Source organism: Condylostylus longicornis, unplaced genomic scaffold (assembly GCF_029603195.1).
Source record: "Condylostylus longicornis isolate FDR11 unplaced genomic scaffold, ASM2960319v2 ptg000135l, whole genome shotgun sequence".
In the NCBI taxonomy this organism is placed as follows: domain Eukaryota; kingdom Metazoa; phylum Arthropoda; class Insecta; order Diptera; family Dolichopodidae; genus Condylostylus; species Condylostylus longicornis.
This window is the reverse complement of record NW_026578103.1, coordinates 4,952,212-4,966,126: the sequence shown is the minus strand read 5'-3', so window position 1 is coordinate 4,966,126 and position 13,915 is coordinate 4,952,212. Positions and strand designations below refer to the sequence as shown.

Genomic DNA, 13,915 nt, shown 5'->3' with positions numbered 1-13,915 from the left:
TATATACATTATCATTATATGCCTATGAATATATATAAGTATATGTGTAAACATATTAACATAAATAATTATTATACAAATATTTTTATCTTTGCACCATAAAAACTATAAAAAAAAAGCGCAATTAATTTTTGTCGATCGGGCGAATTTATATATTTTAGCATTTGTATAAATAAAAAATACAAAAAAAGAAAATGAATATACAGAAAACTATCCCGCTCAATTATGAGAATTTCTATTATTAAATTATGAGAATTATGAGAGTGGGAAATTAAAATAAGTTCATATATGTATGCAAAAAATTCTACCTGCTTTTTCACTAAAAATAAATTTTTACACTTCATTTCAGCATTTCTTTCACTCAATTGTACTTCATCTTTTCAAAATGGTTATCTCCGATTCGCAAATTAACCTTATGATTAACTCCACCAATTCAACTTATGCCATCATTTAGTTGAATCAAAGAATATTTAAATTCAAAATTACTTCATTATTTCAAAAGTATATTATATATGAGCATATGTATGTACATACGAGTACATACCTTATTATTGCTGAACACATGTACATGTTGAAACATAAACGTACAGTATGAAATATTATATTGAAGTTGTCATCTGTAACCTAATAGTGTACACTTTTCATCAAAATGTTGTTACGTAATAACATTCTCTAAAATCTACTTATTACCTATTTTTTTTTTTTGCTAAACACATTTATTTCTCCAGTTGGCTTCACATTTTTATGTAGAAAATTAATGTGAAATGTTCAGTATTTCAATTTATGCGGTAGTTTTCACTATTATAGACATAATAGTATTTCTTTTAAAAAACAGCATTTACAAATTACACACGAAAAAAAATGGTTTTGCGATATTTCAGTTCTTAACGTTTCAGCAACAAAAAGTTTTATTTACAAACTAACATATAAGTTAAAGTTCAATCTGTTATTGTCTAATTGCATAAGCTAAAATTTACAAACTTTTGGCCTGTAATGATTTCCATTCGTCTTACAAATAGTTCTGCAAATTACGAACTTGAAATGATCGCAGACTATTGAATGATTACAAATTCAACTTGTAGAGATTTTGAATCATCAATTCCAGCACCATCTTTCGGAGAATCAAATACATACTGTCAAATTTTTATTTTGATTTTTTTTGTTTCTGAAAACAACTTTCAAATGCTTTTGTATACTTTTTAAAAACGGGGTTTTGCAATTTTTTTAGTTTTTAAATATTTTTGAAAAGTGCAAAAAAAATTTTTTTTACCAAATATGAATTCATTTCCCTCCATGGTAGTTGTTTTGAAGGAACTTAAACTCAAAACTTAAAAATTTATTTCGTAAAATTTCGTAAATTTTTGACATTATTTTTACTACTTGCGTAAATTTTTTAAAAAATTTTAGTAATTCGGAATTAGCAATATGACATTCGCATTTTTCGGAATTTCAGGGCTACTAACGGAATTAATAATAGGGTTGTTATCTCTTCCATAAAATAAATCGTAATTTTGAAATCGATAGCCTTTTGCGATCATAATATTCTTCTGCACTTTCATTTACATGGGTAATTACTGGAAAATCAATTTTAGATTCACCTTTCCTTATACGGATAAAAGCTTAAATAAAGAAAATGAAAAAACAATGCGCGTGTACTACTACCACTCTGTAGATGGGGTTGTCTTAATAAACCAATACTAATGGTGGTGCATTAAAAGTTGTTTTTTTTTTTATGAAATATATTTTTAGATAATGATTATATTGACTGAAAAATATATTTTTTACCAAAAAATTTTTTTAGATTTTTTATTGCTTTTGTTTTTGTTTTCGTTCTTCTTTTTTTAATAAAAGCAAGAAAATGAAAACAAGAATTTACAAGAACAAAAATCAAACAAAAAATCGTTTATTTTGCAATCGTGATATGTTTGTATGCGATTTTGTGACCTATATTTTTGTGTTTTTGTATATAGAGAAAGAGGAATAAGGGGGGTTAGAAGAGAAAATTAAAAAAAAAAAAAAATAGGGTATGTTGTTTAAATGCGGAATATTTCATTTTATTATTGTTCTTTGTGAGCTCTTTAGATACGTTCACAAATTTGTATACATACATATGTACATACATAATTATTTTTGTGAATAAAAAAAATATAATAAACTTCCATACATTCATGTATGTATACAATAGGCTAGAAGGTATACGGTATAATATATGTACATTATATGGGAAAATGTGTACGTATTCATTTTGACTATTGACTGGGTGATTATCATAATGCTGTGTATTAAATTTTGTTTATATAAAAAAAAGAAAAGAAAGAAATAAAAATTAAATATTATTTTGTTATTTAGATTTTAAATTTATTTGGTTTTTTTTTAGGTAGGTAGGTAACTAGGTTTTCTGTTTTTTATTGTTGAATTAGTTTGCAATGTGAATTTCCTTGAAAGTTCTCAAGTGTTTTCTTCTATATATACATAGATATGTATGTATGTATGTAAACATAATATTGATTATGTTTATAGATACCCATACGTACTTATGTATGTATATACGTATGTGCATATTTATTTATTTACGTTTATATGCGGATGTATTTACGTGCGTATTTTTTTTGGTGAGTTGTACTATTTTCATATACATACATATACATAGGTACATGTACATATGTACATATGTAAGTATCTGCATAATATGTGTATATGTAAATATGTAGAATGCTATACTGAATTTGATTACCTATAAAACAGAATTTTTTAGAAATCCAAATAGAATGGAAATACAAAAATTAACGAAATTTACAAATATATTATTAATACGAATACACTTTCTTATGTGCATACATAAGTGTATATATAGACATGTAAAACTGTATATCTGAATACAATATTAAATTAACATAATAAGTATTTGAAAATACTTATTATGATTTATGCACTTCATTTAATTAAAAGTATATTGTTACTTTTGCGCAAAACGATCGCAATTGCGGTGTAATAGGAAATATACACGAATATATACTTACATGCATATGTATGTATGTGTTATGTATTTTAAATGATATCTGTTCAAAATCTGAAAAGTCAATTTTACCCAGTTGCTAACGCATAAATGCGCATATATGTATATTCAAGTATATGTATGTATACATGAATATTAAAAAATCTGCTTGCAGATACGAATGTACGTACATAATATATACAGTGCGTATCTAATTTTTAAAGTTAAGCGAACACGACATGGAAAAATTTTAAATCAGGAAACTAATGGAAATGAATTTGGGTTAAATCAATGGTAAAAATCTGTGAAACAATCTGTGTATACCCACTACACTATTAAAATTATTTTCATTCATATACGAAACTATTTCAAGAATTGCATATTTTTAGGATGAATTATTTGTGCATTCTTTGAAGTGAAACAAAAATAAATTTAAAGAGTGGTTATCATAATTCTCGATTTTAATACATTTTTTAATGGCGTGGAATTTACCGTTAGCCTTCTGTGTTTATAGAAATTAGGTTTTAGGGTTTTAGGCGGGTATAAATTTTTTTTGGAACAATGCTAAAAAGAACATCAATTAAGAGCAACCATACGAGTTTATATATTATATGTAACATATATTTTGAGTCTACACATGTATTATATAATTATAAATGTACTAATTAAATTTTATTATCTAATTACAATACTATACACACATAATACTATATAAATATATAAAAACCTCTAAATTTAAGCTTTTCTATATTTTGAATAAAACATTAAAGTTAACTGAAGCAAACTTATTATAAAGAAATTTGTTCTTAAAAGATAGGTTCGACCTCAAATTACTTCCTGTGTCATAAGTTGTTTACTTGAGGTGTAGTCAATACTAAATTTTCAGTAGTTAACTTTGCTCTTATTCAAATTTATAAACTAATTTCTTTGAAGCCGCATCACTTGAAGATATTGTTTACTAACAAAAATTTGGCTCTTAGTGAAAGCATGATCTCTTGATTTGGCTCTTAATAAAATGAAAATTGGAAATTGAAAACATCAATACTTAGAAAAAGAAAATTGAAACCTTCATTACTTTTCAGTAACATCAACTGATGAGTCCTAGAAAGTATGATTGATAAGCTATATGAACAGGGTATATACATAGATAAAATGGTGAAGCCATATTATTCTTAAATAATTGATAAGTATTCAGTTCATAAGCAAATAATTGATAAATGATTCTGTTTTGTTCTTTTTTCAAGTCTTTTCATTTGGTTATTTAATCAAATTATAGCTGAAATTTCTCAGATTGATTTAGAAAGTTCTATGATGAATGTATAAATATTTATGTTAAGAATAATATTCTTGGTATCTGTCCCTTGTTTGATGTATTTGACACCTATTGATTACTCATGGTATTGAATTTTTTCAGTTTTGCTCTAATATCCTGAGGAAAATATATATGCTAGGATAATATTTTCGATACAGCATAATATATTTTTGTAATAATCTGCACCTATATATATGTATATAATCTATATACTTACATATGTATCAATAAAAACTAATATTTTACAAAATTTATGTTTTTACAGGCACAGTTTTTACAGCGCATAAACTAATTTTGGCAGCATGTTCGAAAAAATTTGCCGATATATTCGAAAGAGCACCCACCAATGGACAATGTGTTGTAATATTAGAGGCAACATCACCAGAAAATATGGCAGCATTATTAGAATTTATGTACAAAGGTGAAGTTCATGTATCACAAGAAGCACTTAACAGCTTTTTAAAGTCAGCAGAAAATTTACAAGTTAAAGGATTATCAACGGAACATGGAAGATTAGCGGCCGCCCAATCACAATCACACGAATCACCTATTGAATCACCTACAAACAGACGGCATAATAGTCGTAACAGTCTTTCATCACAAGGAGGAAATGAAGGTAGCAATATCAGTGGTATTGGAGGTGTTGGTAGTGGGGCTAGCGGCGTTAGTGGTAATTCTGGTGTTGGAGGTGTAGGAGGTAATTTTTTATTGAACTTTAATTTTATAAATCAATTCAAAATTATAGATGTTTTTTTTTGTAATTTAATTTTATTGCATATAATAACCATGTAAATTATTATATTGTTATTATATCTATATAGGTATACAATTATGATATTTTATAAATATGCGAACAATATTCACTCTAATTTATAGGAAGCTTAAAGCAAGAATGTGATTCATTAATGCATCCAAGTAGCTCAAGTTTAGGTGGTATTCCATCATACCTTCCCTCAATTTATCGCCCATTAACTTACGATCCACCAAGAAAAAGACATTTCAGAAGTCCTTTCCCTGAACAAGAAACACGCGGTAGTGTACTAAGAGACGGATCAAAAGGTAGTTCTGAAAGTGCAAGTCCACTAAATAAATCATACAGACCGTCAAGTAGCGCATCATCAACAGCACCTACAGAAGCGGATACAATGCAATCAGAAAGAGCTTCACCACAATCCAGGTAACTATAAATTATTTTAAAATTTTTATTTAATAAGTATTGTGCTATCTATATAAATAAAATATATTGCATAAATTATGTTATTATTAGCAGATATGAAAATCATAGTCCACCAACAACAACGGCAGGTAATGGTAATAGTACAACAAGTTGTTCAGATCGTATCGATAGGCCTGAAAGGAATAATGGTACCACCAAAAACGAACCCATCGATGATGATAAAGATGATCTTGAATCAAATGATGTAAGGAATAATTGTCAAAGCACTACAAATAGTTTTGCGTTTAAGGTATTTTTTTCCTTAAATTTTTTGTTTTTCTTTCCGTTCTTCATTTACTCTTTTTAAATAAAAGAAAAAGTCCTTTCAGAGAATGGATGTAGAAATTTGTTTAAAAATTAATACAAATAATAGATTTTTTGTATACATTTATGTAAAAAATAGAACTTTATTTCAAAATTTCTATCTTTTAATTTTGTTGTAAATATTTTCCTATTTATCGGGGATAAAATATATACTTCTACTTTTATTTACAGCTTGAAAATTATAGTTACATATAAGATATCTTAAACGCAAAGCTTTTTACTATCACATCTTATTACTATTCTGTTTTATTAATTGTAATTGTAAAAATAAAATTGGTGAATACAAAACTTAAAATAAGAAAAGATTTTAAATTTAAGAATAATTATTTTGCTTATAATCAACGCAATGTCAACAAATATACAATTAACCATTAAGAATTAGAACAGATGCCTTTAATGTATGTATTTAAAATTAAAATTTTCTACATTAAATTCAAAAATTATAATTTAGACTAAAATAATTTAAGCTTATTAAAATTCATCATTTTCATAAGTTTTCATACACGATTACACGAATCACCATATGAATTTTAAAATATAAAATAAAGACTCAATAAAGAAAAAAATGAAGTCTTGAAGATTTAATTTTATATCAACTACAGTTATACAAACCTATTCGTTACGAATTTTTTTCAATCTTAAAATTCAAATTGTCATTTTAATTTTTAAAACATCTAGACTCTAACACTTATTTATTGTATTACACACAAACTACTAATTTAACAAAAATTTAAATTCAAAATGTCAAAATTTATGTAAGATTTTGGTTAAGAAATTAGATTTTGTATTCACTTTTATTAATATTGTCAATTTTATAACATTAATAATAATGATAATGTTATAATAAAAATAAATTTCACACTTTCTATTTTAATCAATTAAAATTTGATTCTAACTAATATAGAATGGCGCCGAAGATTTACGTGTTAAAATGGAAACAGCTTATTCACCACAACCGCCAACATCAAACACAGCCCCACCAACCCCGACAGCTATTGATTATCAAAAAGCAGTTGATGCAGCAATACCGGGAGGTTTAGCGTCAATTGCTCCAGCGGATATGTTGAATGTTTGGAATGCAGCCAAATTAAATAATAAAAATAGTGGGATGGTGAATACAGCTGACGGTAGTAAATAACTTTCCAAAATTTTTAGTTTAATTCTAAAAAAATATTACTCAATATTTCTATTATTTTTTTTAGGAAAAAAATTAAAGTGCCTCTACTGTGACCGTTTATACGGATATGAGACTAATTTAAGAGCTCATATAAGACAACGTCATCAAGGTATACGAGTACCGTGCCCCTTCTGTTCGAGAACATTCACACGAAATAATACAGTACGCCGACATATTGCACGCGAACATAAACAAGAAATTGGTATCAATCAATTACAGGCTGGACAAAATCACGCCCAATAGAAAAAGTTTAATTTGTTTTTTTCTTATTTAAATTTAAAAATGATACAACATAAATAATTTTTTTTATTATGTATATCTTCATGGTTTCTTTTACTTTAAAATTATTACTTTAAAAAATTATGTTGAATTTAATGAATTATTTTGTTATATCGTAAATTAAATCTAAAATGAAATATTTTAATGCCTTGTAAACTCTTCTTTTTAGTTAAAAACAAATATTCCTATATGATTTATTCAAGTTGTTATCAATAATTTAAGAATAATGTTAAAGTAAATAGTCATGGGCTAATACTTTTAACTTATCTATGAAAGAAATCACGTTTTATTTAAGTAACTATATCTTAAAGCAAAATATATAATTTTCTTTTTTTTTTAAAATGCGTGTAAATGTATACAAATGTTTAAATGCTGGACATTTTTACATATTGTTCAAAAAACATAAAGTTTTTTATTTTAATTAGAAAAGTGTTTTGTTTTATTTTTAGTTATTCATTTATTCAATGAGCTAAGTGACAACTTAAACTTATTCATTAGTAAGGTCAAAAATACAAAATTTTTATGTTGTACAAACTTTTGTGATTTGATATCAAATAAATTATTGTATTAGTTTGAATAGTCAATAAATATTTAGTAAGAAGAAGAGTATTGGGTATTAATAAATTTTGTAATATAATGCAATAGAATAAATAGTTTTTGTTAAGTTTTTATTATTTCTGTATTAACAATAGATAATTAAAAATTATATTCACAGAAAAATTCATAAAATTCAATTTAAAACGCAATAAATATAAATAATTTGCAAACTAAATGCATAATAGTAGATATAAAACGATAAAAAAAGCATTTTTTTTACAAAAATATTTAAACTAAAAACACATAAATGAAAAATTGATTTTTTAAATAATATTTTTTTCTTATCTAATTTTATTATTTATTTTAAAAACTATGAAAGATTTAATATAAATAATTATTTTGCTATGTTTCCTGTTAACATTTTACATTTTACTTAGAAGAATTAAACCGATTAAAAATAAAAACAAGTTAATTAATGTAGAATAAAATATGACTGAAAATGATTTTCAGGGTGCTAGAAAATAATTACATAAAAACTAATAGATTGATTTTATATTATTGATTTTTCTTACATACATGTTTTTACAGAACATTAAAATGAGAAAAATAGTGTAATAATGGTTAATAATTATTAAGTAACTGAATAAATGAACGTTTTTGACTGGAAAATTATCTTGGAAACTTATTATATACATAAATGTATTATACAATTGAATATTTATTTTTTTTTTGCAATATTAAATCACTTAAAAAATACAAATTAACGCGATATATTTTAATTAGTTTAAACTAAGTGAAATTATTATATTAACTTAAATTATAATCAATTTTATTAAATAATTTAAAACAAGTAAGAAACAAACATACAAAGTCATATAAATATTATGTATCTCATTAAAATTAACTACAAAAAGCACAATACTTTCCTGTTAATATTAAATTTAAAATAAATAAAAATGTACACATTTTTATAATATTAAAAAAAAAACAAACATATAATTAAATATAAATATATAAATATGATTGTAAACTCATGTACCTGCCAAGTATAAATAAATATTCATTGGAAAATAAAAATTAAGTAAAATCACCTTGAATATTTATTCTAAATAATTAAAGAAATATACGATTTAAACTTAGGAAAATAAAAATTTATTATAAACCGACTTATTTACAAATAATTCTTATTGTTACTATTGTCAATATTATTTCATTTTACTTTTTAAGTTTTCGAAATATTATATAATAGGAATACATTTCAATATGTTGTTCGATATAATATAATAATTGCAAATTTTATTTTTTTTCAATTTAAATATCCCTTAAAAACTATTACAAATAATGTCATTCTGTTCTTCTTATCATAAAATAATTTAATTAATGTGTATTCAGAGGATTGAAATAATTTTATGATTAACATTATAAAAATGCAAAAAGGGATGTCAACCAAATACCAAGTTTTTGAAAATATTATTGATTTTTCATTTCGTTGTCTGCTTTTTCTGTTTCAATTAATAAACTTAAAAATTGAACATATCATTCGTTTTACAGTAACCAATACAATTTTTTTAATTTTAATATAAAATATTAAAAACTTACATATTGACAAAATCATTTCACCTCACAATAAATCTATTGTTTTTTCTTTATTTTACAATCCTCAGAATAATTTTTAAATGTTATTTTTTGTAATTGTAAAAATATAAGTTTCTATTGTTATTTTATTCAAAAAAATATATATATTTTTTGTGTTTGTTTTGTTTCATTAAAGAAAAATCTCAATCAACGTACAAAATATCAAGTGCTTACAAATACTATATATATAATATTTTAACATTTAGTGTTTAAAAATAACTAAAAATAATAACCAATGATAAATCTACTATAAATATAAATTTTGCAAAAAAAAACATACATATTATCATCTTAAAGAAGCAATATACAAAAAAAAAAACAAAAAAAAATATTTTACATAAATAATCACTTACATATAAAGCATACACAATTTAAAACAAAACATATTCCAGTTAAAGAAAAATAATTAAATACAAAAACTGAATAAATAAATAAACATTTCAATACCGGGTGCCTCAGAAATAATAGATAATATTCGTTTATATTCCTTTATTTATTTTAAACCATCAATCCATATAGAAGCCGTTAAATATGTAAATATGAATAGAATTAAATTTTAAAAAGAGAACATAAGTATGAGTTTTATGATTTTTTATTACAAATTATAAAACACAATTAATTAAAAAAAATAATTGATCAGAAGAAAACCATTCAAAAACGTTCTAACTTTACAAATTCATAAATTCAAAAAAAAAAAGTATTTACTACATACAAAATTCACCTTTGAAAAAAGTTTTCTGGCCAATCAATAAATTTTATTTTGCTTATAAAAATTCTAAAAAGAAAACATTGCAAAATTTAACATTAGACGGTTTTTTTCAAATCCAAGATCGAATAGTCACTGTATTATATCACATAAATATAATTTTTGATTTGAAGAAATAAGATTACCAGAAAAATATTACCATGCAATGCGATTAACTTACTAATATCTATATATCTAATTAGTTAATTGACACAATTCAAAAACAATTCATTTGACTGTTCAAGACAGCATATTAAAGCAAAAGCATTGTACTTATTTAAAAATACTGTTATGTTAAATTATTGTATTGAAAAAAAAAATTATTTTTATGTGCATATAAATATTATTTACTTTACAAAAATATAAAATTCTTGCCAACATTAATTTATAAAATTTTGATCATGTATTTGAAAAACCGTTCTTATATATTCTGTTCAAAAATTATGGTTGTGTTAAAAGTAAAATTTGAGTAATAAAAAAACAAAAAAAAAATATGAGGAAATATTAAAATTTATTAAAAGAAAATACTAAATAATAATGATAGATATTGTAAAATATTTATTCTGTATAATAAAAAAAATATATGTATAAATAACACAAATAGAAAAAATCTGTTATGGTAATATTAAACAAAATAATAATATCATATTACTTATATTTAAAAAACAAAAACCAGTCCATTTTATAGGCTAAATAAAATGTATTCAAAAATAAAAATGAAATGAGAATTTGAAACATTCTAATATTGAGATTTATATATATATTATATATTATGTATATAAATTAATAATTGAATACCCGAAAATTACCGAAATACTACAAAAAAAAATTATTTAAATTATAAAAAAAATATAATTTTAGAAAAAGATCTTATCTATGTTCATTAAAATATATAAAACAAACAGAGAAAAATTAAAAAAAAAAAAACAAAAATGCATTTCATCTTTTGTTTTGTTACAATAGTGATAATTAAAATATTATAATAGAATTAAATAAAGCAAATATTTATATACAAATTGAATGAATTATTAAAAAAGAATAATAATAATACAATAAAACAATAGATGCCTTTAATTAATATTTATATACAACAAGAAAAAAGTGAATAAATAAAATTAATATGAAAAAAATAGATAAATTATCAGTTAACTAAAAAGTAATTACTTCATCATTTATATATATACTGCTTTTTTATCATATTCTGTTTCAATTACATAATTAATATCTTTTATTAAAAATTTTATTTATTTTTCCCTTATCTTATCTACAATAAAAATAAAAACAATTTAAAATTAATAGTTACATATACTCGCAAAATGCAAGCATCAATAAACAAAATATAGATTTTTTTTTAATTTTCTGTATTTAAAAATTTATAAATGTGTTATATTTATTAAAAATAAAAATTTTATCATAAAGTAAAAATATAATTTACATTTTGTTCTTTTCGAGGAGTCATTAAAAATATATACATAATATGTTATGTTAAAATTAATAAAAAGTAATCGTTTTTTTGCTTTAAATGCTTAATATAATAAATACTGCTAAATAAAAGTCCATATAATAAATATAATTAAAATAAATTCAAGATAAGAAACCGATTAAAATTAAAAACTACTTTAAATAGAAGCCGATTTTTATTATTTTGGTCAGTTAGATACAAACATAGTGATATTGGTAGTCACATTCTATTTTTCTTTTTCTTGTACGTATTTTTTTTTAAGTAGATTAATATCAAGACATATTTTCTGTGCCTTTACAATAACCTGATGTTATTAAATGCAATATTTATATCATTAAAATAGGATAAATTTTCTTAAATTTTAATGACTCTTTGATTAAAATATGTTTTTTTCTTTATATTTTTAACTTTGATAAATTTTTTATTCAATGTAAAATATTTAAAATCGAATTGTTTTTATTTAACTTTTATCAGTTCAAAACTAAAATATACAAGACTACAAAATCAAATGCATTCAACAATTAAAAAAAAGAAAGAAATGCACACGTACTTTTTTGATTTTGTTTTATTGAAATAATAATTCATTTAAAATAAATGAGGTTTTATGGCAAACATATTGATGGAAAATTATGCGAATATCAAAAATGAAATACATATTTTTAAAATATTAAATTGAGTTAAAAAAAAAGGAATGTGTAAATGTTTTCCTTTTTCATTTTTTTTTTTTTTTCGATTATGTATTGCCTTACAGTTCATTTTTTTGTTAGTAATTAATAAGCAAATCATAAAATTATTAAACATAAATATTAACTTAAATAAATTAAACATAAAAAAAATATATATGTATATTGTATTTAAATTTATTACCCGAAACCAAAATGGAAAAATTATTTGAAAGTATAAATAATGAATATGTAAAATATGAATAAAATCCCACATTTGTAACTAAAACAAGATATATATATATATATAAATAATATTAAAAATAATTATTAAATTAATAAGTTATTTTTAAAGTTAATTTTACACAATTATAAAAAAAAAATAGTTTTATTATCAGTTTATTTGTTCTGTGATCAGCTCAAAGATTTGCATTTCATATAATATTATATAAGCAAGTAAAAAAAATGTAGCATAAGAAAAAATAAAAAAATAGGCAAGTTTTTTTTTGTTTTTAAATTATATAGCATTTTTCAAAGTGTTATAACTATAAAAGCTGATTATTTTTTTTACTTATTTGTAAAATATATTTTATGAATAAAATTTTTAAGTAAAAAATTCTTTGAGCTCCCTTTTACTTTATATTAATATATAAATATATATATAAAATTAATTAAAGCTAATTAAGATATGTTTAAAAAAAAATAGAAAAAAAGAAATAAAAAATGGAAATATGAATTTCAAGAGGAAACAAATTTCTGTATTTTAACGAGAAAATTTTAGAATTTATATAGCACATTTTGTTCTTAATATCCGAAAATAAAATCACTTACATAAATACAAGCAGGGTTGGATATTGGAATATAAAAAATATTATTGTAATTTATTTGTATAATGTTTAATACTAAAGAGAACATGATGTGGAAATAATTTGGGATACTTATTTTTAATTATTATTTTATGATCCTAAAGCAATAAATATTGAATATTTATTTTTCTGATATCTAAAATTTTCTTGTTAATATATAAGAATAAAAAAAATAATATAAATTATTTCTTAAATTAAAATAAATAAACGCCGCGCTTTCTTTATCGAAAAATTAACGTAAAGCAAAAAAAAAGTTAATTATTTTTATAATATAATTGAATAAGTAAAAAATAAAAGCATATAAGTTTTTAATGAATTTGACACAGTTTTTTTTAATATTAAACAGAAAAATAATATATTTATTTTTTATTTTATGTTTCCAAGGAAAAATTCAATAATAATGTTAAAATACAAAATGGAACTCATATACCTCAGTTAAAGAAACACAAAAACAAAAGTTAAATTAATTAAAAGCATTTATTTTTCTTTAAATAAGTTACATTTACAAATTTTTCATTTTTAATAAGTCTATATTTTTTTTGTATTATGTAATAATGACATAGAAATACGTAATTGTATTTTTCATTTCACATAGTTCACAAGTACATTTTACATTTAAAGTAATATTAATCTTGAAAATAGAAGTAAATTAAAAGTAAATATAAAGCGAAATAAGATAAAGTTCAAAATAGATTTTAAATAAAA

General features: G+C 22.1%; 1 protein-coding gene across 3 annotated transcripts in view; it reads left to right on the top strand.

The window, feature by feature from the left end:
• Positions 1-7,387, top strand: part of LOC129615392 (zinc finger protein chinmo) — a 28,917-nt gene extending 21,530 nt beyond the window's left edge. Inside the window, exons 2-6 of one of the 3 annotated variants that reach the window (XM_055530563.1) lie at positions 4,573-5,004; positions 5,184-5,484; positions 5,578-5,728; positions 6,752-6,977; positions 7,050-7,387. In XM_055530563.1, coding sequence (XP_055386538.1) covers positions 4,573-5,004; positions 5,184-5,484; positions 5,578-5,728; positions 6,752-6,977; positions 7,050-7,267 — 1,328 coding nt within the window. In that variant the 3' untranslated portion in view covers positions 7,268-7,387. Of the gene's footprint in view, positions 1-4,572; positions 5,005-5,183; positions 5,485-5,574; positions 5,729-6,751; positions 6,978-7,049 lie in introns of all 3 variants that reach the window. The other 2 variants (XM_055530562.1, XM_055530561.1) reach the window with 2 other exon arrangements.
• Positions 7,388-13,915: the final 6,528 nt, after the last annotated feature.